Source organism: Cnephaeus nilssonii (assembly GCF_951640355.1).
Source record: "Cnephaeus nilssonii genome assembly, chromosome: 10".
In the NCBI taxonomy this organism is placed as follows: Eukaryota; Metazoa; Chordata; class Mammalia; order Chiroptera; family Vespertilionidae; genus Cnephaeus; species Cnephaeus nilssonii.
Genome location: NC_137081.1, coordinates 21,286,665 through 21,310,159, shown reverse-complemented (window position 1 = coordinate 21,310,159; position 23,495 = coordinate 21,286,665). Strand labels below are relative to the sequence as shown.

Here is a 23,495-nt window from a genome sequence, read left to right as displayed (position 1 = left end):
TGATGTATCACTTTTATTGATTTGTGAATATCAATACCAGCCTTGCATCCCTGGAATAAATCCTACTTGGTCATGATGTATGATCTTTTTAACATATTGCTGGATCTGATTTGCTAATATTTTGTTGAGGATTTTAGCATCTGTGTTTATCAGGATATTGTCCTATAATTCTTTTTCTTTGTAGTGTCTTTGTCTGGTTTTGGAATTAAGATAATGCTGGCCTCATAAAAAGAGCTTGGAAGTGTTCCTTCTTCTTGGATTTTTTTTTTGAATAGTTTGAGGAGTATAGGTGTTAGTTCTTTGAATGTTTGGTAAAACTCCCCTGTGAAGTTTGAACCAGGGCTTTTGTTTGCTGGGAGTTTTTAATTACTGCTTCTATTTCATCAGTTGTTATTGGCCTATTCAGGTTTTCTGATTCTTCCTGATTCAGTTTTGAGAGATTGTATTTTTCTAGGAATATGTTCATTTCTTCCACATTGTCCAGCTTGTTGGCATATAGTTGTTCATAATATTTTCTTACAATCCTTTGTATTTCTGTGGTGTCTGTTCTTTCTTTTTTGTTTTTCTGTTAATCCTCACCCGAGGATATTTTTCCTTTGATTTTTATTTTTTATTTTTTATTTTATTTATTTATTTATTTTTTTAGGGAGAATGAAAGAGAGAGGGAAAAACAGAGAAATATCGATGTGAGAGAAACATATTGATTGGTTGTCTCCTGCATGAGCCCCTACCAGGGCCTGGGCTGGGGAGGAGCCTTCAACTAAGGTAAGAGCCCTTGACAGGAATCAAACCTGGGACCCTTTCATCCACAGGCCAACACTCTACCCACTGAGCCAAACTGGCTAGGGCTCAGTTGTTATTTCTCCACTTTCATTTCTGATTTTGTTTACTTGGGTCCCCTCTCTTTGTTTATGGATGAATCTGGCTAATGGTTCATCAGTCTTATTTACCTTTTCAAAGAACCAGCTCTTGGTTTCATTGATCTGGAAGATCTATCCAGTGAAGTCAGCAGGGTGTTAAAGTCTCCCACTATGATTGTATTGCTGTTGATCTCTCCCTTAAAGTCTCTAGAAGTCTTTAAAATATATTTAGGTGCTCCTATAATGGGTGCATATGTGTTTATCAGGGTTATATCCTCTTGTTGGATTAATCCCTTTAGTATTATGTAATGACCTTTGTTGTCTCTTGTGTTGCCTTCATTTTGAAGTCTATTTTGTCAGATATGAGTATTGCTACCCTAGCTATATTTTCATTTCCATTTGTCCGGAAAAAATTTCCCCCCATTCCTTGACTTTCATACTGTGTGAGTCTTTTGTTCTGAGGTGGGTCTCTTATAGACAGCATATAATTGGGTCATGTTTTTGTATTAATTCAGCTACCTTATATCTTTTGAATGGGGCATTTAATCCATTTATATTTAAGGTTATTATTGATAGGTACTTATTTATTACCATTTTAATTCTGTATGCCTATGTTTCTCTATTTCTTCTCATTACAGCAGTCTCTTTAACATTTGCAGTGCTGGTTTAGTGGTGATAAAATCCTTTAGCCTTTTTTTTTTTGGTCTAGGAAGCTCTTTATTTCACTGTCTGTTTTGAATGATAGCCTTGCTGCATATAGTAATCTTGGTTTCAGATCTTTGCTTTTCATTACCTTGAGTACTTCATGCCATTCCCTTCTGGCCTGTAGAGTTTCTGATGAGAAATCAGCTGACAGCCTTAGGTGAGTTCCTTTGTAGGTAACAAATTGCTTTTCTCTTGCTGCCTTTAAGATTCTCTCTTTGTCTTTAATTTTTTGCATTTTATATGATGTGTCTGGGCATGGGCCTGTTTGAGTTCTTCTTGTTTTGGGACTCTCTGTGCCTCCTGAACTTGTATGTCTTTTTCCTTCACCAGGTTAGGGAATTTTTTGGCCATTATTTCTTCAAATATGTTCTCGATCCTTGCTCCCTTTCTTCCCCTTCTGGCATACCTAGTATGTGAATATTATTACGTTTCATGTTGCCCCACAGCTCCCTTAAGCTATTTTCTTGTTTTTTAATTTTTTTTTTCCTTTTCGGTGCTTTGATTAATTTTTTTTCTACCCTGTCTTCTAATTCACTGATTCGATCCTCAGCTTTCCCTAATCTGCTATGTATTCACTCCAATGTGTTCTTTATTAGTACTATGTCATTCTTTATTTCTGACTGTTCTTTTTTCATAGTTATTATGCTGTTGAACATCTTTACTATCATTATTCTGAACTCTATATCAGATAAATTTCTTATCTCCATTTCATTTATCTCTTCTTCTGGAGAATTTTCTTGTTTTTTTCTAATTAGGGTTTTTTTTTTTGTCTCTTCATTTTGGCTACCTGTTTGGGTTTGTGTCTATGTATTAGGTAGATCTGCTATGACTCCTAATCTCTAATGCAGGACAATGTCAGATGCTATTTCTGATTGGCCCCGAGTGCCCTATTTGGGGCTGCCAGCAATCCACAGCTTGTAGCTCCCTCTGCTTGGTCCTTCCAAGATGTGCACCAGGGTCTGCTTTTCCTAGCCCCAGGCCTAGGAGGAGTCAGGCAAAGACTCAAAGCCTCCAGAGATCTGCAGTCTGATTGTTTTCAGCCTTGATTGGCCTTGGGCTATGTACCACAGGGTAGGGCCAGAGTTTTCCCAACAGGGTGTGGCAACTGTCTTCCCCCCAGGCCAAAACCACCTGGACAGCAAAGGTCTGTAGGAGAAATATGTCCTCAGCAGCATGAGGGAATGACTCAGCACAGGAAACCAGGGTGGCTGTCCTCCAAGCACCAACCCCAAAGCCCCCAACCCTGGACTCTTCTCACACAGCTCCAGTCCACTCTGCCTTCCCTCTAACAGAGCCCAAGGTGAGTGGCTACACACAAAATTTTGTGTGTTGGCTCTTTTAAGAGTGTGCCTGCATTTCCAGCTGCCTCTGGCTGGCAGAGAGCAACCCTGCTGCTTTTCACAGCTTTCTCAGTTCTGGTGCTCTGGGCTGTGGAGCCCAGTTCTGGGTTTAGATCCCAGAGTTCTCAGTGGGAACCCCCCACAGCTGAGATATCCCTACCGGACCTTCTACTGCTGTCTGTGGGAGCCCAGCCACCCCTTTCACATCTTTGCCCTTCCTACCAGTCTCTACTTTCTGTCCTTGGTTATCAGGGTTCTCTCCAGCAAGTCTTTAGTTGATTTTTCACGGTGTTTTTTCTGTATTTGAGTTGTATTTCCAGTTCATCCTTGGAGTGTCAGTGTAGCTTTCACTTACTCTGGCACTATTTTTAATAGAAATATTTCCATTTTAAAATATCCACAATCATGGTAGCTCTCTTGAGGAGGCGAGCATCTGGGAACCCAGGCTGGGCAGGCTGAGTCCAGCTGAAAATAATTTTGGTCCTTGGAGAAGGCAGGAAAGTGGTGTAGAATATGGGGTGATTTTTTTGGATTTAAAATATTTTGAAAAATTATGTTACATTGTCTTTTAAATTATAAAATGTAATTTTAAGCATATGGCTTTCTTAAATTTATGTTTCCGCTTTGAACTTGGAACCTCCTTAGCTTTATTCTTGCCTCTTTGTTTTGTCTTTAGTGGCTTCCTGGAAGGTTCCAAGAAATCTACTGAACTAGAAATACAAAGGTCCCATCCCTCACTCCATCACTCTGGTGGTGCGTGTCCCATTACCACTGATGTATGTGCCCACAACCCTGGGCCTGAGTGTGTTTGGGGGAAGAAGAAGCTTGTGAGAGGCTTGACAATGAATTGAATTGTTAATTTTTAAAATGCTGTCATGTAGCCTGCTCCAGGGAAGAAAACTGGGTGGGCCATGACATCAAGCCAACAGAGAGCCACTGGGACTCCAAAAAGCCTGTCCCTGCAGCCTTAAGAAAGAGTGTTTTTGTGTTTGGGCATTGGATCAGGGCCATGTTTTTACTTTTCATGAATATTCTAGTCTTCAGCTTTCTCATTTCTTAGCTGCTGATTTCATTTTTCTGAGATAGTTTACTTGCCCAGTGACCCCAGGGCAGTCCCATATCTCGTTCCAATTATATTTTCTTTCTTTCTTTTTTGTTAATCCTCACCCGAGGATATTTTTTCCATTGTTTTCTAAAGAGAGTGAAAGGGAAGGAGGGCAGAAAGGAGAGCAGAGGGAGAGGATGAGAGAGAGACAGACAGACATTGATGTGAGAGAGACACATTGATTAGTTGCTTTCTGCATGTGCCCGGACCAGGAGCAGGAATTAAACCTGCTCTTGACTGGGAATCAAACCTGTGACCCTTTGGTGCACATGCTGACACTCTAACCACTGAGCCATATCAGCCAGGGCCCAAGTGTGTTTTCATAGGAACTACAGGATGGTCTTCTCTGGGGCCTACTGCTGGGATGGTCTGCTGTCCTCCCTATACGTCTAGCCTGGGCTCTGCACCCCCGCCTACTCTCAATCTATTCTTCACAGTATAGCTAGAGCCATCCTTTAAAAACCTAAGTCAGCCCATGAGAGCCCCTGCTAAAAAGACTCCTCTAGCGTCCTACAGCATGGGCACGCCCTCTGCTCCAGCCACACAGCCAGCTTGTTCCCAAGCACACTTCTCCTGGGCGTTTGCTTTTGCTGGTCCCCAGCCTGGAGCATTCCTCCCCAGATATCTGCCTGGTCCAGTTTTCCCATGGTTGGGGTTTCTCCTTAAATGTCATCTCCTCAGAAAAGGTATTTTTTTATCCTAAATCTAGAAGGCTGTCCTGCCTCTCTCTTCCCTTTCCTGGATTGATTTTTCTCCACAGTGCCTATGACTACCTGTCACTGTATTTCTACTCGTTGATCTACTGTCTGTCTCCCCAGGTCTGTGAGAGCAGACGTTGCCTGTTCTGTTCACTGCTATCTCCCTACCCTCGCTCATGGCATAGTAGAGGCACAATAAATATTGTTGGCTGACCAAATGGACTCCATATCACTTGCGTTCCTTGGTGCTGAGATAACCTGTTACCAGTTCGATGCCTTAGGAGCTTCTGTTACTCACCACCCCATTTCAATGACTTCCAATAGACACCGAGCCTATGCCTCTCTCCTGAACTGCACACTTAATGGCCTCCCCAAAGGCTCCGCTTGGGTGTCTTACAGGTGTCTCAAACTTAACATGTTCCAAATTCAACTTTTGAATGTTCCCCACAAACTTATTCTGCACAGCAGATGGTCAATGGTGACTCTAGCTTTCCTGGCCAGAAAACTTGGAGTAATTCCTGACTTCTGTCTTCCTCTCAGACCTCACATGCAATCTCTCAGGAAGCCTGACCTTGCACTTGGCGCAGAATCCAGGAGATTTTCCACACCCGAACTGGGACCAGAGCAGTCCCAGCACCATCGCCCTCCCCTGTACGGCGGGGCAGCTTCCTCATTGGTCTCCCTGCTTTCACCCTTGCTTCCCCACAGACTAGCTTCACAGAGCCCTTGAAACACAGGTCAGTCCAGAATAGGCACATCTATAGACGGAAGGCAGAATAGTGTTGCCTAGAGCTGAGTGGTTAGGTTGGAAGCGGGAGTGACTGCTAACGGGTACAGGGTTTTCCTTGGGGGATAAAATGCTCTAAAATTGATTGTGGTGATCCATGCAGAACTTTCAATACATTAACCCTTTGCACTAACTTGCTTTTTTCTCGATTCCTTTATTCTAATGCTAACCGTGTCGAGTCACACTCGACATCCGAGTGCAAAAGGTTAAAACCATTGAGTTGTTTAAAAAAGCAGATAAACATTTTTTTAAACATTAAAATAGTCATGTCTTGTCCCTTCCCTGCTCAGAACTCTCAGTAACTCTCATTTCACTCTGAATTAAAGCCAAGGCCTTTTTGATGCTTACTAGGGTCTCCCTAACTTGGTCCTCATTACCTGCCTGACCTTTCCCTACATCCCCTTCTTTCTTCATTCCACTGGGGCCATGATGGTCCCCTGATGTTCCTAGAATCTGCTATGCGCATTCCCACCTCAGGGCCTTTGTTCTTTCTTTTTTTTAAAAAAATATATATTTTATTGATTTTTTACAGAGAGGAAGGGAGAGAGAGTTAGAAATATCGATGAGAGAGAAACATCCATCAGTTGCCTCCTGCACATCCCCTACTGGGGATGTGCCTGCAACCAAGGTACATGCCCTTGACCAGAATTGAACCTGGGACCTTTCAGTCCGCAGGCTGATGCTCTATCCACTGAGCCAAACCGGTTCGGCAGGGCCTTTGTTCTTGCTGTTTCCTCTGCCTGGAATGTTCTTCGACCACACTTCCAAATGGCTCAGGCCTCACTTCCTTCAGGCCTTTACCCAAACCTCACCTTTCCAGGGAGGCCTTCCCTTCCATGCTACCTTATTTAATATCATCCTGATACTTCCTATTCCCCTCCCCTGACTTATTCCCTCCCCCTTTAGAACTTATCGTAATCTGACATTCCATGTATTTTACTTGCTTATCGTATTACTGACTGCCTTGCCCACTAGAATGTAAGCTCCGTGAGGGTGGAGATTTTGTCTCTTTTGCCCCCAAGAGGACTTCTGGCACATAGAACAGGTCTGACACAAGCATTTCAAGTATTTGTGGAATGACATGATGGATGGGATGACAGGTGGCAGGACAGCAATCTTCAGGGAGCAGCCTGGGGCTGGAGCCTCCCAGCTTAATCCCCAGAGAAAACCCTTGGGTGGGCAAAGCCCTGCATTCACTTTGGGCCTGAATCATGGGAATCTTTAGCACCAGGAGCAGCTGCTAACATAGCAGGAGGGTGAATTGTATAGTATTTTTGGGTCTTAGTTTCCTCATGTATAAAATGCGGGTTTTTAGAGAACCTATCTCATAAGGCTGTTATGAGGAAGCAACTAGAACAGTGCCAAGGACATAGTGCCGGGTAGTTATGATTCTGACTACCCAAGGTGTGAAAGAGAGGTTGTGCAATGAGGAATAGGAAAATGAGAGACAGAGGAACACAAGGAGTGTGTGGGGCAGGGAGGCAGAGTGGATTGCAAAGAGAGAGGAGTGGCCCCGAAGAGGCAGCAGAAAGAGGCCACGATGAGTATGGAACGGAAGGGAGGGAGGTGTAGATCTGTCCTGGGGGCTACACAGGGAGGCCAGTGAAGGAGGAGGCAGGCAAGGGGAAGGGATAGGAGGGGAAAGTGGGAGTCCTTAAGTGTAGGAAGCGGTTATAGGGTTAAGCCTCGGACTGACCTGTGGCAGGATCACAAACAAGTTCGTTTAGAGGGCAGACCTCTCCTAGCATAATTAAGCCTGATCCTGTAACTGATCCCTAGATTTTTCCTGGGTAGCTAGTGGGCTGTGGGAGGGGCAGCAAGTGCTGCCAAAACAAGTGAAACTTACAAGAACATTGTTAATTGCCTTGTTTGTCCCTGATTATAAATAAAGCCTCAGGTTTGCAGTCTGGATTTGTTCTGTGGCCTCAGCCAGGCACAGAAAGATCCACCCAGCCCCAGTTTCAAATCTATCTCTCCTCTCTTTATTTCTAATATTTCTCAATCCCTGGCCACCTCCACTTAGAACCGGTTCGTTCATCTCTCTTTCCGCGCAGGACGCTGAAAAGGGAGATCCCCGCCATGTTTGGCCCCCACCGCATCAGGCCCCCGCACTTAAGAGCAGGAACAATGCATCTAAAGTTGTGCCCTCACAGGGCTTGGTGCACAGGAGGAACTCAGAAGATGCTTACTGACCGTGAATGCCAGTAGGAGCCATGAAGAGTCACTGCCTGTCCCCCCAGCCTCCTGGCTCTCACTCCCATGTGTGCTAGTGGTTGCCAAGGTTACCTGCTGAGCTGCTCCTGCAGTGCCTTCAGCTCCCTCTCCTGCTCCTTCAGCAGCTGCTCCTGGTGCTGGGCTTGCTCCTTGGTCTTCTGCAGCCTATGTCTGAGGGTCTGGGGGAGGGGAGGAAAGAAGAAAGGGAAAGGGAGCTGAAAAAGAGGGTCAGAGACCCCAGCCCAAAAATGACTTGACAAAGGACCCCATGAGACTTCAGACCATGTGAGACCACCCTTGGGTGGAAGGCAGGACTGGGGATAACACTGGGAACTGTGATGCCTGGGCTCTGCCTCTGGGTGAGCATGGAGCCACCATGTCTTCCTTCATTGAGGGGTGGAAGTTACAAAGCTCAAGGACCCAGAAGACTCTGGCTAAGGAGGAGGAGGCTGAAGGAAGGCTTATAAACAGTCTTGGGTGACCTCCAGAAGACCATCTGCAACAGTAGGATTTACATATTGGCAGGAAACCTGCTGAGAATGAGAGCTATGAAACCCAAGTAAAACAACTGCCCTGGAGAACTGTTGGAAAGGTATCGCAAATGCAAATGTCTTTAGGGGCAAGGTAGCAGTATTGATGAATAAAACAAGCCTGGTATGAGGCAATGGGCAGAGGTGGGGACTGTGGTGAATTAAAGAATGCATATCTTTCAAAAGACATCCTCAAATAACAATAATCCTAATCCTGTCTGGGCTAATAAATATTGATCTGTGGGCTGGAATGATCCCCAGGCTACCATTGAAGACCTCTGACTATGGCCACTTTATATTGGGGAGAACAGACAGGTACAGAGCTCAACTGCTCTCACCTTGACCACATCCTGCAAGGCCACCTCTGCTTGCTCTTCCTTCCTGGTCACACTGGTCACTCCTGTTTGCTCTTGTGGCTTCTCTGTGGTGGAGCCTTCCTTTGTTCCCAGGCCCTGAAGGACGCTGGGCTCCCCCAGAATGCTAGGCTCCTTGTTCTCCTGCCTGTTCCGTGACATGGAGCCCTCATTCGTCCCTCTGGGGCTGGAGACCAGCAGCCCCTGGTCGTGACCCCACTCTGCTTCCCTTTCATGACTCCCCTCTGTTGTTCTTTGACCCTCTGTACTCAGCATAACACCTTGGCCCTCACCCTCTGTCCCTACCACCTCCTTCAGAGCCCGATTGGCCCTCTCCCTTAGCCCCTGGGTGCTGGGTGTTGAGTGTTCCAGGCAGATCCCTGTCCGTGGGGCTCCCATCTCCTGGTCTTGCTGTAGCTTCTCCCTCTCTGGTTCCCACATGCTGTGGGGGGCCCCGAGGCTCCTGGGATCTTCTTTTTTCTTTTCCAAAAAGGGAGGAAGATGTCTGTGTTGCTGGGACGTGGGGAGTCCAGCCAACCGGTCTTCCCCTGGTGCATCTCGCAGACAGCTGGCTTGGCTGGTGTGTGCCTCCTCTGGCTGGACTCCTTTGGGGCCTCCATTTACAGCTGAGATCTGCAGAGAAGCCCCAAACCCATCATCATCCTTCTCAGCACCAATTCACCAAGATGGTGCATGGGAAAATGCACAGCCCTAATGCAACAAGCTTGCTAAATATATGGATTCCCAGGCCCTCCCCCTGATCAGCAGATCTGAGGGAGGGTCAGGAATCTGAATGTTAACACCAGGCGATCTGATCCCAGACCCCAGCTTTGACCTGGGAGCAGCAGTGCTTCTCTTCTCAATTTCCTTTCCTCCCTCACCGCTAGCTCACACCCTTCTCCCTCCTTCATTTCTACCTTCTGCATGAATCTGGTTTCCCCTAAGTTCTTCCCACCCCTCTCCTCTGATCTTTCCCTCCGAACTTGACTACTTTATATTTTCTTGTCTGCAAAATGGGAATAATCATACCTGCCTTGTAGGGTTGTGATGAAAACTTAGATTGACCAACAGTCTGCTAAGAGTCAGCTGTGCCAAGACCCCACATTCCTCTGTGCACGTCTGTATCCCTATGCTTCACATGTCATGTTGCAGCGTGTTCCTAGGGTCTGCCTCTCTGAACAGACCTGGAAGTCCTTCAGGTCAGAGACTGAGTCCTCATAGTTTCTGGACCTGGTGCCTGGAAGCTGGGGGGGGGGGGGGGAGAGGGGGGTGCAAGGCGAGCACGTGGAATGATAACTGCAAACTACCACTTACTGAGCACGTGGCAGGAGCCTTGCTCTGTGCTACACATGGTCTGTCTCAAGGCATCCTCACAATCGCCCTGCGAGCGTGGCAAGTAATTTGCTGGAGGGCCGTGGTTAGTAAGGGCTGGAGCTGGGATTTGGACCAGGTGATCTGGCTCTTCTTCAACCGCTCTCTGAACTGAATTGAGACATTTGCAAATTATCCAGAAGAGGTCGTTTCCCTGGACTGTTTCCTATAAGCTTCTGGTCACCCTCTCTAGCACCTCCTCCTCCCCTGGGCCCCACTGGCTTCTGCAGATGATGTCAGCATCCCTTTCTCTCCCCGATATCCCCACCACTCAGGAATATGAGCCTTCGCTTCTATGGGTCCCCAGTCCCCAGGTCCACACATTGGCCTTTCTGTCTGTCTGTCCAGTTGGTGCAGGGCTCAGTTATTGCTCAACCCGGGGGGTCCCAGCAGAGACGGAGAAGAGGCAACTCAGAGTGAAGGTCAGGCAGCAGCACCTCCTTTGGGGAGTCTTTGTTTTTTCTGGGTCTTCCCTGGGTCCGGCTGGAATTAGAGCAGCGGGACCTGAAAGTAAAAGGGGCAGGGGGATCCTGGACGTCTCTCCAGAAGTGGTCTTGGCTCTTGGGTGCAGGATATCCTATCTTTCCAACCACCCATTCATCCTACCACCCTTTCACCTCCCCCCCACCCTCGTGCACGTATCCCCCTCTTCATCCACCCTTGCATCCCCACCCTCCCTTTATCCACCACCCCACCAGCCATTCATCCTTCTAACACTCTATCCCAGCCACCCAACAACTCTTTATAGAGTATATTCTATGCAGCACCACGGGGCATCATTAGATTATCCTGAAGGCTAGGGAGGTGGAGATTCAGGGGCTCAGAAAGCAAGAAGGGAGGGAGAAATGGATGATGCTAGAGGCTGAGGGCTTGGGGCTTGCTTGGGATGGGTGGTAGCGGTGGCAGCAGGCATGGAAAGAAGCTTCCCTCCACGTGTACCCACTCACTCTGAGAACATGGGCCAGGCCCCATCCAGGTCCGGCCGCTGCAGATCCAAGTCGAAGGCCACCCCGTTGAGAGCATAGAGGGAGTCCAGGATGTCCTCCTGGAGTTCAGGGCACACCAGAGGGCTCCGGGGGCCATACCATTCCCTGTGTTCACAGTGATCAGCATCCGTGGCCTTTGGCCCTGGTGCTGTTGCCACCCCCAACCTCAGAGAATCCACCTCTGCTGCATACCATAATGGGACAATTCCCCAGGCAGGGCTGTGGCCCTCGGGGAGCGAAGGGCCAGTATCATGATGAAGTGTCATTCATGACTGGGCTTCTAACCTCCCATCTGCTCTTTCTTCCTTGACTTTCCCCATCATCTCTCTCATTTGATACTAAACCATCCTTGTGGGGATGAAGGGGCAAGTTTCTTGAAGGAGGGACAGTGGGCTCAGGTACGAGCAGGAGCATGCCCACCTGGTGAGCTCTGGGTTCAGGAGGCAGAGCTGCAGGCACTCGGCCAGCTGTCCGTGGGCGAGGCAGAAGCGGATGAAGGCACGGCCTTTTCCCAGAGGGGTCTTCAACTGCAGAGCACACAGGGGACAAAGTGGGGTGGTGTTAGGCCAGGGGAACTCAGCCAGCACAGACAGGGCATGGGTGGTCCATGAGAAAGGGTGTCATGGGACTTGAGGCTATGGGAGGAAAGGGTGGCTGGAGTGGTGCTGAGGACAGCACTAACGAGAGTTGAGGACCGGCGCGGGAGGGGTTGTAGGGAGGGGGGTGTCTATGGTCAGTGGAGCTGGGATGGATAAGAAAAGGGCCTTGGGTAGGCCTGGGTCCCCTGGCCCCCAATGATCCCCACCAAGGGCCTGGTGGCAGGACCCCATCACCCTGGGGCCAGCCTGCCTGCCTCTTGGCCCTGGGTACCTTGTCCTGTGAGTGAACAAAGAGGGCTGGCTCTGTGTTCCCCCGCTGCTGCCTGAGGGCAGTGCAGAGAAAATCCCAGTAATCCTTCTGAGGTCTCAGGAAGCTCTTCTGCTGTTTCTGGTCAAACTGGGAGCAAGAGGAGGGAAAGGAAATATAGAAATGCTTCCTCCTAGAACCCACCCTGTGTCCCAGCATGCTGAGCGGACACATGGCAGAGGGGCAAGGGCTTGTGCAGACAGACCTGGCTCAGGTCCTGGCTCTGCCCTTACTGGCTGTGCGGCCATGAGCAAGCTGCTTGACCTCTCTGAGACTTCAGTGTTCCCATTCATTCATTCCAGCAATACTTACTGAGCACTCACTATGTGCCAGACCAGGGGAGACGGCAATGAACAAACTGACCTCATGGGCTTATATCTTGGAAGGGGAGACAGAAAATGAACAAACTGAAAAAGTAAAGATATATACTGTTAGATAGTACTGACTGCTAAGAAGAAAAAATAAAGCAGAAAAAGGGAATAGGAATTGGGTGGTGTGTGCATGCATATGTGTATGTGATGGTATGTTTGTGTGGTGTGTATGATATGTGTGTGTTAAAAATTTAGATGAGGTGGTTAGAGAAAGCCTTACTGAGGAGATACTATTCAAGTTGAAATCAGAAGGAAATAAAAAAGTGTACCATCTAAATTTGTGGGGGAAGAGCATTCCAGGCAGGTGAAATAGTACGTGCAAAGGCCCTGTGGTGGGTGCATTCCTGGTGTGCTTTAGAAGATCCAGGAGGCCAGTGTGACTAGAGGGCAGCAGATGGAGGGCAGACTGGCAGGAGACTCACACATATCCATACCACATATACACAAACCTCACCCACTCACACCCATACCCGCCCCCACACCACACACATGCACATACATAATCAGGTAAGTAGGAAGGGTGTACGTGTAATGTGGGGGATGGGCAGGTCATGAATCACTTCAGGGGGTTAGGGTGAGAATTGCACAAGGTGGGCATGTAAAGGCTTAGCCTGGCACATAGTACGTGCTCAGTAAAAGCTAGTGATAGTGATGACTGGGGCTCTAACCAGCAGCAAGGAGGGCCAGCTCTAGGACATCTGTGCCTCTGAAACCGTAGTCCTCAGCAGGGTGGTTGCCCCCAGCCCCTCCCTGCCCCAGCCCTGCCTCCCCACCCCTCCCAGGCTACACGAGTGAGGTTAGATGTCAGGAAGGTCTTGCTGACTGAGGGGGACAAGGTGGTGCATGGCAGCAAAGGAAGGGTGGCTCTTCGCTCGGGATCTGGGAAAGCCCTCATGGTTATCTGAGCCTGGAGGGAGAGGAAGGGAGGGGACCCGAGGGGAGGACAGGGGAGGAAAGGGCAGGGCCCCACCTGCAGCAGCCGCTCCAGGCAGCCACAGAGTCCGTGCAGCTCAGCGCTGGCGTCTGTCACCCGATGCCCACCCCCGTAGCCCTGGAGGATGGCAGAGACAGCAGCTGCGAGGAGGATGGTGGACATCAGACATCAGGGAGTGAGGTCTCTGAGGCTCCCAAGACCCCTCATTTCTCCCTCAGTCCAGTCCCAGAAAATCTCTCACCTTTCAGGTCCCTGGTGACCTTGAGGGCAGCCCCCTCTTCTGCCATGAATATCTGAAGTGATATGATTCCTATGGCTCTGGAAGTTCACCCCGGAAGGAGCCTCTGGGTTCGGCTGTCCGATCCTCTCCTTACACGAAGGAAGAATCAGCCTAGAGAAGGAAAGGGATGGCTCTAGGGTCACAGTGAGTTAACTGGTAGAATAGAACCCCAGCTCTTTCTTGTAGGCCAGTGTGGGAAGGTGACGGCGTGGCCCCCGCTTATAGAGCAGTTCCTGGTGCCTGACATCTTTGTCTCACTCAGTCCCCACAATAACCCTAGCAGGTTATCAACTCCATTTTAGTCAAGGTGAAAAGGGGGCTCAGAGTGGTTAAGTCTTTTACCCAAGGCCACAAAGCTCTAAGCTGTGAAACTAGAATTTGAACTCAGGTCTGTGCCCCCGGGGCCCGTGCTCCCAGCCCTGACTTGATGTGAGTGAGCCTGTTCGTGTTCATGCCATGTGGATGCTGGGCTGAGGGACCGTCACCCCTCTTCCCATAGGGAGCCTTGCCAGAGAGTCATCATCCTTGAGACACATGCTCATCCTTTCCTGATCCCCAGCTGAGCGGAAAATATGCATTCTTTGGGGAGAGGGAGGCAGAAGTAAGGCGAGGCCTGAGAGCTGGGACTGGGGTGTGGGGAGTAGGACACCTGGTTTTAATCCTGCTGCTCTCTCCCAGTTAAATCTCAGCTTGCTCCCCTTCCCTCAGTGGGTCCTGGAGCTCAGGGAGGAATATCATGGCCCCTGAGGGCCAGTGGGCTTATTCTGAGAGCCTGGAGTAAAGACTGGGCATGGGGTAGGAAAGACTGGGCATTGGGGTCTTGCCTCCCAAGCTGTGGTTGGTTGATGGAATTTGGGGGTGGGTGAAAGTGAAGAAGCAGTGGGGCACAGTGGAGAGGACAGGATGGGGAAAAGGAGAGTAAGGAGGGAGGGTGGGTGGGGGATGGCATTCAGGGAACACTGAGCTGGGAGTCAAGGGACATGGGTCTCCATTGTGGCCCTGGAATTCACTGTGACCTTGGGCACGTCCCTCACCTTTCTTGGGCCTCAGTTTCCCCATATGTAGACCAAGGGTTCGAATTTAGGGTCTCTGAAGTCCCTTCCAGACCAGACTGATTATAAATCCATGAACACCTATATGCATCTTGTCCTGTCCCTCATACCCATCAAGATTCCTCAGCTTCTCCCTCCTGGCATCATTTCCCTCCTCCAGCCTCCCCCAGACCCCGGAGCCTATCTGTACTCACCTGGGAAGGCCTGGCTGGTGGAGGCATGGAGAGCGGGTGCTGCAGCCTGAGCCTGCCACTTGTGGCTATAGTCCTTGCACTGCTCTCAGAGTTTGCCGCTTGGGCGGGTGACTCAGGCCCAGGCCAGCACTCTGGAGGGGAAACCCTGCTCCGAGGGGGAGGAGCAGAAGACCACGGGGAGAAGTGGCAGAGGCAAGGTCAAGGGCAGCAGGGCAGAATGGCTGAGATGGGGATGATTAGCTGGCCAAACGCGGACTCATGCAGGGGTGGGGAGCGGCAACTGCTGCTGTTCAAGTTTCCTTCCCTTCTCCTCTCGGCCACTTGCTTTGTCTTTCTTCCTCATTACCACCAGGTGGCGCAAAGAGGCTGGGATGCTGCCGTCTCTGATAACGCTGCCAGTTTTTTACGGGCACTTGGAGTGTGATGCAGGTGGGGAGGGGAAGGCAAGGGCCCCATCACCTGTCTCTCTCCTCCTCCCTACTTCAGTCTCCTGAGGGGGTCCCCATCCTTCCAGTCCTGGTACTCAGCCCTAAAAGGAGGGAAGTGACCCCTGGTGAGGTGCTGTCTCCAGGAATGGGCCAGGTGCGCTGCCTAGGTGGGCTGTGGCCCTTCCACCCTGGGTGTGCTCTGCCTCCTTGAGCTCAGGTCTTCCCACCGCCTGGTCCTCGCTTTTCTAGGCTGGGGTGACCCAAGGGCTAGTGCTGGGGGCAGAGATCAGGGGAGCAGGCACCTGGGAGGACACTGTTCACAAACCCCAGGAAGCTCACGTGAGCCCTGGCGCGCGCCTGGCCCTGCTCTCCGGCGCCACTCCGGGCCTGTCTCTCCCCCTCCTGGACCTGGTCGCCGGGTGCAGAGGCTCTGCCCCCCCCCTTTCCTGTCCCCCGCGTCCCTGTCTCCCCCTCATCATCTCTCCTTATCTGCTTCCTGCCTCTTCCGTCGCTCCGTCGCTATCTTTCTCGCCTTCCAGCACTCAGCCGGCCCGCGCCCCAGCCCCCGGGACCCTGCCACCGCCCCTCCCCGCGTCCCCGCCCTCGGGTCTCCCTCTGTCACTGGTTGCTCCCGGCGCCCGTGTCACCGCCCCTCGTCCGCCCCAACTCCCCCGCTTCCAGGCGGTGTGCCGCCGAGAAGGCTCCGGGCGGGGACGGGCTGGGGGCGTCGCCGCCCCCCTCCCACGTTGGAGGCGGCCTGGGCTGGGGGGGCGGGCCAGCTCCCGGGGCGCCCGCGTCCCTTCCCGGCACAGGCCCGCGGGGCGCCCGGCCGGATGGGCTGCACCGTGAGCTTGGTGTGCTGCGAGGCGCTGGAGCCCGGGCCCCCCTGCGGCCCCCAACCCCCGGGGAGCCCCCCGGGGAGCTCCCCCGGCCCGGCGCTGGGCCGGTGCTGGGAGCCCGGGGGTTTGGTTCGCGCCGAGAGCAGGCGGCTCCTGCCTCAGGTAGGCACTGCGGCGATGGGTGGGGGGAGTGGGTGGTGGGCAGAGCCCAGCTCACCTGAGACAGGTAAGGAGCCAAGCCAGGAAAGAGCCCGTCAGCTGCTGGGAGGTGGGCAGTAAGGGCAGGCTGCCCCAGGGGGATGGGTTAGATTAGGACCAGGTGAAGGCACAGAGTTAGGTGAGGTCTCACCTGGATTGCTAGTGCCCTTGGGAGGAGGGTGATGTAGCACCTGACCCTTAAGAGGGCAAATAGTTCAGGTGGGGTTTAGGAGCCCTCCCAGACGGGCCGGGCTGGGAGGGCTGGGGAAAGGGACTGAAAGTGTTCATTTCACCTGAGCTGGTCCTGGGTGTCCCTCCTGGGAGCTGTGGCTGTTGTCCCTGACCGGGGCTCTCTAGCCAGGAGGGAGGGGCCTTCTGAGGCAGGGAGGACCCCACCAGAGCAAGACTGCCCTGAGGATGGTGGGGGCAGCTGGACCCTCTCTCCTGCAGTCTCTGTCTGGGTAAGTCTTGGAGCCTTGCGAGTGGGGGACTGACCCCCCGGGGGGTGACAGGCTGGTGTTTGTGCTGGAGGAGGCATCTGTCTGGGAGCACCAGGTCTGGTACAGGTGTGGGCCCTAGGTTTCTCCCAGGAGGAGGAGAGGGAGATATTTGGGGTCACTGGGGACTGTATAGCTCGCTCTAGGCTCCCGGCATAATCCTAGCCTACCTCCCTGTTCGGGGCTGTGAGAGCTGCAGCCTCCTAAGATTTGTTCGCTGTGCGGGGTTTGGATTATGGTGCTGCCTTATATCTCTCCACTTGGGTACACAGCGCGTGAGGGGCTCAAAATGTACCTGTGGCTACATCCAAGCTCCCTTCTCCCCCTTCACCGGGGCAGCCAGTGAAGCCAGGTGTGTGTGTGTGCGTGCGTGTGTGCGTGTGTGTGTGTGTGTACTTGTGTATGTGCGTGTGCTTGCACACACATGTCTCAAAGTGATCCCTCTGCCCCACTTGCCTGGATGCCCCTCAGGGCACAAATTATGGCATATTCATGGTTGTACTCCGCAGTGCCAGGCATAAGGCTGTACTTATAAACAGAACTCTCTGTCCTTCCTAAGCGTTGGCCGGGTCATCACCACGGTGACAGACCACGGTGAGGGACACGCCTGGGGTGTAGCTGTTGCCTGAGCCCTTGCAGTGGCTGGTGGCCTGAGCCTAGCTTGGGGCCCAGGGGCAGGATGAGGCCTGGGGATGCCGGCTGGGGGGTGTTGGCTGCTCCTCCCAGACTGCTGCTTCTCAGTCCTGGCAAAGGGGCAGAGGGTCCAGCCAGGGAAGGTGGCGTGGCAGAATCCCTGGACTTTCGGGCCCCTCCAGAGGCCATCCAGGCTCCTCTTCTTCCTTAGAGCCTCGAGTTTTCAGGGGAAGTGATTTCACAGCCCCTCTTATCAGTCTCTATCTTAGACCCTTCTTTTTTTAAAAAAAATATTTTTATTGATTTCAGAGAGGACAGGAGAGGGAGAGAGAGATGGAAAGATCAATGATGAGGGAGAATCATTGATCAGCTGCCTCCTACATGCCCCACACCGGGGATCGAGCCCACACTGGGACATGTGCCCTTGACTGGAATCAAACCCGGGACCCTTTAGTCAGCAGGCTGATGCTCTATCCACTGAGCCAAACCATCTAGGGCCCCAGATCTTTCTTGACTTTACTTTCTCTGTTGGTGGGTCTCCTTGATTCCCTGTCTCCCTACCTCTTCCACTCCCATGCAACCAGCTGTGGGGGAGGTGCCAGGTGGGCTGAGGGACAGGCTGTCTGCTGAGATGGAGGAAGGAGCAGGGCACTGGAGGTGGGTGATCAAGGAGAGGGGAGAAGGAGGGGGAGGGGAGTGTGTGTGGGAGTGTGACAGCCATAGGGACAAGGATGGGGACGAGTGTCTGTCTGCATTCAGATGAGCTGGTTTCTGAGCTGCCTCTTGAGAGAGCCTGGCTCTCACCCATGACTCACTCCCTTCTTTATCTGCAGGACTACACTCTCCATCCAGCCCCAGCCTGTGCCCACTGCCCCCTGGCTCTGGCTACAGAGGTGGGGGCTGTTGCTGGCTGCTCTCTTCCTTGCCAGCCCCCTTCACCTCCCATTCATATTATAGCTCTCAGGACACTCCAGTGACCTAGGAAAGAGTAGCCAGGCGACCACCTCCCTAGAGGAGGTGTTTTACCAAGTTCTTGTGGACTGTGGAGGGTAAACATCTCTTGGGCTCTCAGCCCCCCTGGGAGTCAGGGCTTAGAAGCTACTCAGGCATCTGGGCTCCCAGCCAGGGCACTCCCACTGCCATCCTGCCATCAACATGCCACCATTCCTGCCACAGACCATTCCCCTCCTCCTAGCCCCCATCCCCATTCCCCAGGCCAAGCTCTTCTCCTGGGGTCACAGGCGTGCTCAAATCACCTGTCCCTACCCCCAGCCTTTCCCGTCTTCTCTCCACTCTGGGCAGCCCCTCCCTGCCAGGCCCCACTGCCCTCTTCTCCTGCATGCTGTCCCCAGTCTTCCCCCTAAGCAGACTGTCCTCTGCACAGACCACACTGCCCTCTCTCTGATTTCAGGCCCCATTGCCCACACTACTCCTGCTTGTCCTGAATCTGTGACTTGCTCCTCCTCTTTGCTCCCAAGCCCCTGAGCCCCTGCTCTGGATTATCGGAGCCTGGAGGTATGGTTCTGCATCCCTCCGGTGGCCTCCTCCAGGTCCTATGCTTGCCATACACACTGAGCCCTCCTCTGGCAACATATGCCAGCCTGCCAGCCTCAGGAGAAGGGAAGGTGGGGCTTGGCATTCCTCCTAAGCATTCCCGCCAAACCTTCTCTGACCTGGGCGCCAAGGGGCCTGGAGGGCATCTCCAGGTGCCAGCCTCGCCTCCTCACTCTCTGCCGTGTCCCAATACAAGTGGGTGCTTGTCGGATGGTGGTGGGAGCAGAGGGAAGGAGACTCCAGGCTGCTTCTACCTTTTCTCCCCGAAAGCCAGTCCCTGGGGTCAGTTCATCTGGCCTCTGTCCAGTAGCCCAGAGACCGGCTGAGTTAGGAGATCCCCAGGAGGCAGGTGCTGCACCTCCCCTGCCTGCTTGTTGTGGGGTCCTACACTCCTGATGGAAGCGCTGGGTCTAATCTAACGCCCTCTGCTATGGTTGCATTCCTTCCCCTCTCTAGTTCTATAAATCATAGAATCCCCAGCACTGAAAAAGGATCTTGGTGAATCCTGCGAGGTCACAGATCTATTTGAGAATCTGATGAAAGCTATGGCTGCTCTTGCTCAGGAAATGCTCATGGACATGTCCACACATACACAGCCACTGTACACACACACACACACACACACACACACACACACACACACACACAATGTCATACATCCCCTCAAGCCTACCCATGGTCCTGATCCCTCCAACCCCTGCATGTCACAGTTGAGCACATTGAGGTCCAGAGGAGGGAAATGACTGGCCTGAGGCGACACAATAAGTGACAGACCAGGACCACAACCCCGGTGTCCTGACCCTGTAATTGTGGGAGTTCTGTTCCCAGTGGCAACTTTTCCCTTCTCCAAATGCTACCTAATAAGACTGGACCTGGCCATTCATTTATTCAACCAGCATTTATGTTTTGAGTTTTTGGGTATTTATTACCTTAGTTTTGAATAGAATTTATTTCATTGTAAGTTTATGTATTTTAAAAATGTTAATTTTATTGAGAGATAATTGACATGAAACATTGTATAAGTTTAAAGTGTAAGGCATGTTGATTTGACACAGTTATATATTGCAATATGATTACCACAGTAGTATTAGCTAATAATTTTATCATGCCACATTATTCTTTCTTTTTTGTGGTGGGAACAAGTAAGATCTAGTCTCTGAGTCAACAGGCATTTTTGAGCGGCTGCTCTAAGCCAGGCACTGAGCGAGGAGCTGGGGATAGAGCAGGAGAGCAGACAGCCCAGTGCTTGCCTTCAGAGGGGGTGTTAATCCAGTGGGAGAGATAGAACAAACTGTCAACAAGTGATTGCACAAAGACAGAGATTACTGGAAACAGTCCTTGGGAGGGGAAGTAAAGGATGTTATAGGAGCTACCAATGGATCAGAATTAGATTGGGAGCTGGAGGAAGTGGCCTTTCAGCAAGGAGCCCAGTGAGGACAAGCGTCTAGTAGTGGGAACAGCACACTTGGAGGTCCTGAGATGGAGAAGAGTTGGGAGTTCTTATGGCATTTTACAAAGGCTCCCTCTGCCAGTTCCAGGTTCCTCCTAAGCCCTGACATCCATGTGGTATGTGTACGGATGGGAAGGGGTGAGAGGCAAAGCGGGGCGACCTGGGGGAGGTGGTCACAGTCATATGGTGAGTGATAATGGCAGTTAGCGAGGTGGTGGGCCATCAGGAGGGCTCGGTGGGGGGTGAGGCCAAGACTGACGTAGGGGGAGAAAGGACAGGACTTGGAGGTGGGGTGAGAGGGAGAGGTAAAAAGGATTCCCCTCATCTTACAAAGATGGTAGCTGACAAGGCTTCATCAGGCATCCCTTCACTTGAGTTCACTGAAGTGTTTCATAACACAGGAAGTACATAAACTTCACGTACCCAATGTACCCAGCACTCAGTCAAGAGATAGACCATTGCCCACACCCAGAAGTCTCCTTCCTGTCCTCTTCCAGTCCCTAATTTCCCTCTGACTTCTACCAGCAAAGATTTGCCTGTTATATAGAACTTTCTATAAGTGGAGCACATTGTATGTGTTATTTTGTGCCTGATTTCCTTTGCTCAACACTATGGTTGTGAATGCCGTCCATATTCTTTTTTTTAAAAATATATATTTTATTGATTTTTTACAGAGAGGAAGGGAGAGGGATAGAGAGCTAGAAACATCTATGAGAGAGAAACATCGACCAGCTGCCTCCTGCACACCCCCCACCGGGGATGTGCCCGCAACCAATGTACATGCCCTTGACCGGAATCGAACCCAGGACCTTTCAGTCCGCAGACCGACGCTCTATCCACTGAGCCAAACCGGTTTCGGCACCGTCCATATTCTTATGTGTGGTGGTAGATCATCCCTTCTTATTGCTGGATAGTGGTCCATTATGTAAAGATATGCAGTTCACTTGCCAGTTCTGCCACTGACAGACATTTGGGTTCTTTCTAGTCTGAGGCTTTTGCGGTAGCACTGCTATGAACATCTTCGTGCATGCCTCTGGTGGCCCTGAGTTCTCATTTCTGTTGAGTAGATTCACCCCAAGCATGTCCAGAATCAAAGGCATCATTCTCTCCAGGGAGTACCCAGGCATCTTGGGATGAGAGACATCCTGGAGAAGGAAAGGGAGAGGATCTCTAACACCCTAATATGTCCTTTTGTAGTGACTTTCCTCATCTTGCTCGACCTCTAATGTGGAGCTCAAGTGTAGGAGGTGAAGGAGGAAGAAGCTCTAGAGGCCGAGTTGGCATGGGGGTGGGTGGGGTCAGCTGAGCACCTCTCTCAGCCATACCCACTCTCTGGGGGTAGGACTGGGTCCTTGGTTGATTGGATGGTGTGAGGCTGGGGATAGGGCCATGCCCTCTAGTCTTTCTTTTCTAAAAGGCAGGAAGCCAGCCACTGCCTCCTTGTTTGATGTATGAACTTGTCAAGGGCCCCTGGCACCAGGGCCAAATGTGGTGCCAAGGGCAGGCAAGCTAAGGCAGTCCCTGGAGGGGCAGCAGCCTGTGAGTGGGAAGCAGAGGCTGCCATCTGCTGAGAAGCTGAGTGTTGGGGAGCAAAGGGGACCTAGGTGATGCTGAGGTTCCAGGTCCCCTTGCAGACTGATCACTAAGTTGACTCCCTTCCCCTCAGACACACAGCCCTGGTGTTTCTGGCCAGCTCCTCCGTCTCCCAGTCTGAGTAGTTCTAGAGTCCAGAACAGGAAGCTGGGTCTCCAGCCCACCCTAGGGAGAGGGGATGGAGAGGTCACAACTTTAGACTTCCTTTCTGGCCAAGGAGAAGAGAGTGTTAGGATGCCTCTGGTGCTATCTGTTCACAAGTCTGTCTTCCCAGTAAGACTTTGAGCCAGTGTTTTCAGGACTGAGCCAAATGTTAGTGAACTTTGTATCCTAGGAACTTAGTTAGCCATGGACATGCAGCATCTAGATGCTCAGTCAGGGTTGCCCAATGGATGAATGGATGGATGCTGAGAGTGGGCCAGGTAGAGACCTCTGAGCAAAAGAGAGATCACAGGTGGAGGCCAGGCAAAAGATGAGGATCATCTATTGGCCTTGGACCTCCACCTGGGCCCGAGCTCCTTCTGGGCATCCAGTGGGGAGGCAGGGATGTAGGGATGGGCTACAGTGAGACCCCTGGGTCAAGCTCATGGTTGGAGGCCAAATAGGAATGCCTGCAGGGTTGGAGGAGGTCAACTGACAGAAGACCTTTTTCAAGGTTTGAAGAGAGTGGGAAGGGAGATAAGACATGGTGATCAGCCGGGGCCGGCAGTGCGTGGCAGTCACAAGGAGGCCCATGGGGGTGTCTTCTGGCCTCAGCGCAAGCTTTTGCCTCTATTCAGCTCTTCTTGGTATTTTCTTGGCACCTCCTTTCCGGAAACTTATGGGTGTCCCGACCAAACCAGAGTTCACCACACTCCTGCCACAGCTGAAACCACAGTTGTCAAGAATGGCCAGGTGGGCCCTTAGACCCAATCCTCAGAGCCTTCTGGCAACCAGAGCCCAGATGTCCTGTGGGCCCTGGTGTGTGTGATATGTTGGTTCTGCACCCAGTAGAAGCTTCTCAATTCTCATTTGTCTGCTTACCTCTCAGCCTATCTATCTTTCTACCCACCTGTTCATCCATCCACCATCTTCTTTTACCCATCCACCCTTCATCCTTGTATCTATCACCTTTCCTCTCACCTACCTATCCTCTCCATGTACCATTTGGTTTGTCCAGTAAGCCCTCACCCGCTGTGCGACACCCAAACACACCAACCTGAGACAATGTGCCGGAAGGCCTGCGCACGCTATCATCTGGTTCTAGAGCAGGGAGTGGACTGTTCTGCCTGGAGCAATCTGGGAAGCCCTCCTGGAGGAGCTGACATTTTGAACTGGGTCCTTCAAGGTGAGTAGTAGTTCATTGACACTGAGGGGAGGCAAGGCCATTTTAGTCAGGCCCAGAGGATCGAAAGTGTGTGGTGCCCTAAGGGAGATGTATAAGGTGGGAGGGCAGAGGCCTGGTCAGAAGCTGGGAATGAGAAAGGCCTTGAATGCCAAGTTAAAGAATTTGGACTTTAGACTTACGTGGTCCATAGAGAGCCCCTGGGAGGGTCAATCAATGGGGAGGGAGGGGGGAGTCTGCATTTTAAACTATCCCTGACACAGGGTGGAAGGTGGATGATGGGAGGAGTGGAG

At 51.5% G+C, this 23,495-nt stretch overlaps 2 protein-coding genes across 3 annotated transcripts in view; one reads left to right on the top strand and one right to left on the bottom strand.

Moving 5' to 3' along the window:
- The window catches only part of RUFY4 (RUN and FYVE domain containing 4), a 28,965-nt gene extending 13,982 nt beyond the window's left edge, over nucleotides 1-14,983 (bottom strand). Inside the window, exons 1-9 of the mRNA XM_079781709.1 lie at nucleotides 14,687-14,983; nucleotides 13,402-13,551; nucleotides 13,197-13,300; nucleotides 11,820-11,945; nucleotides 11,370-11,476; nucleotides 10,911-11,054; nucleotides 10,401-10,467; nucleotides 8,578-9,225; nucleotides 7,782-7,888 (exon numbers count right to left, since the gene is read on the bottom strand). Of these exons, the coding sequence (XP_079637835.1) occupies nucleotides 7,782-7,888; nucleotides 8,578-9,225; nucleotides 10,401-10,467; nucleotides 10,911-11,054; nucleotides 11,370-11,476; nucleotides 11,820-11,945; nucleotides 13,197-13,300; nucleotides 13,402-13,447 (1,349 nt within the window). The 5' untranslated portion in view covers nucleotides 13,448-13,551; nucleotides 14,687-14,983. The remainder of the gene's footprint in view (nucleotides 1-7,781; nucleotides 7,889-8,577; nucleotides 9,226-10,400; nucleotides 10,468-10,910; nucleotides 11,055-11,369; nucleotides 11,477-11,819; nucleotides 11,946-13,196; nucleotides 13,301-13,401; nucleotides 13,552-14,686) is intronic.
- Nucleotides 14,984-15,932: 949 nt separating this feature from the next.
- Nucleotides 15,933-23,495, top strand: part of TNS1 (tensin 1) — a 218,472-nt gene continuing 210,909 nt past the window's right edge. For both annotated transcript variants that reach the window (XM_079782334.1, XM_079782331.1), the window contains exon 1: nucleotides 15,933-16,115. In XM_079782334.1, coding sequence (XP_079638460.1) covers nucleotides 15,948-16,115 — 168 coding nt within the window. In that variant the 5' untranslated portion in view covers nucleotides 15,933-15,947. The remainder of the gene's footprint in view (nucleotides 16,116-23,495) is intronic.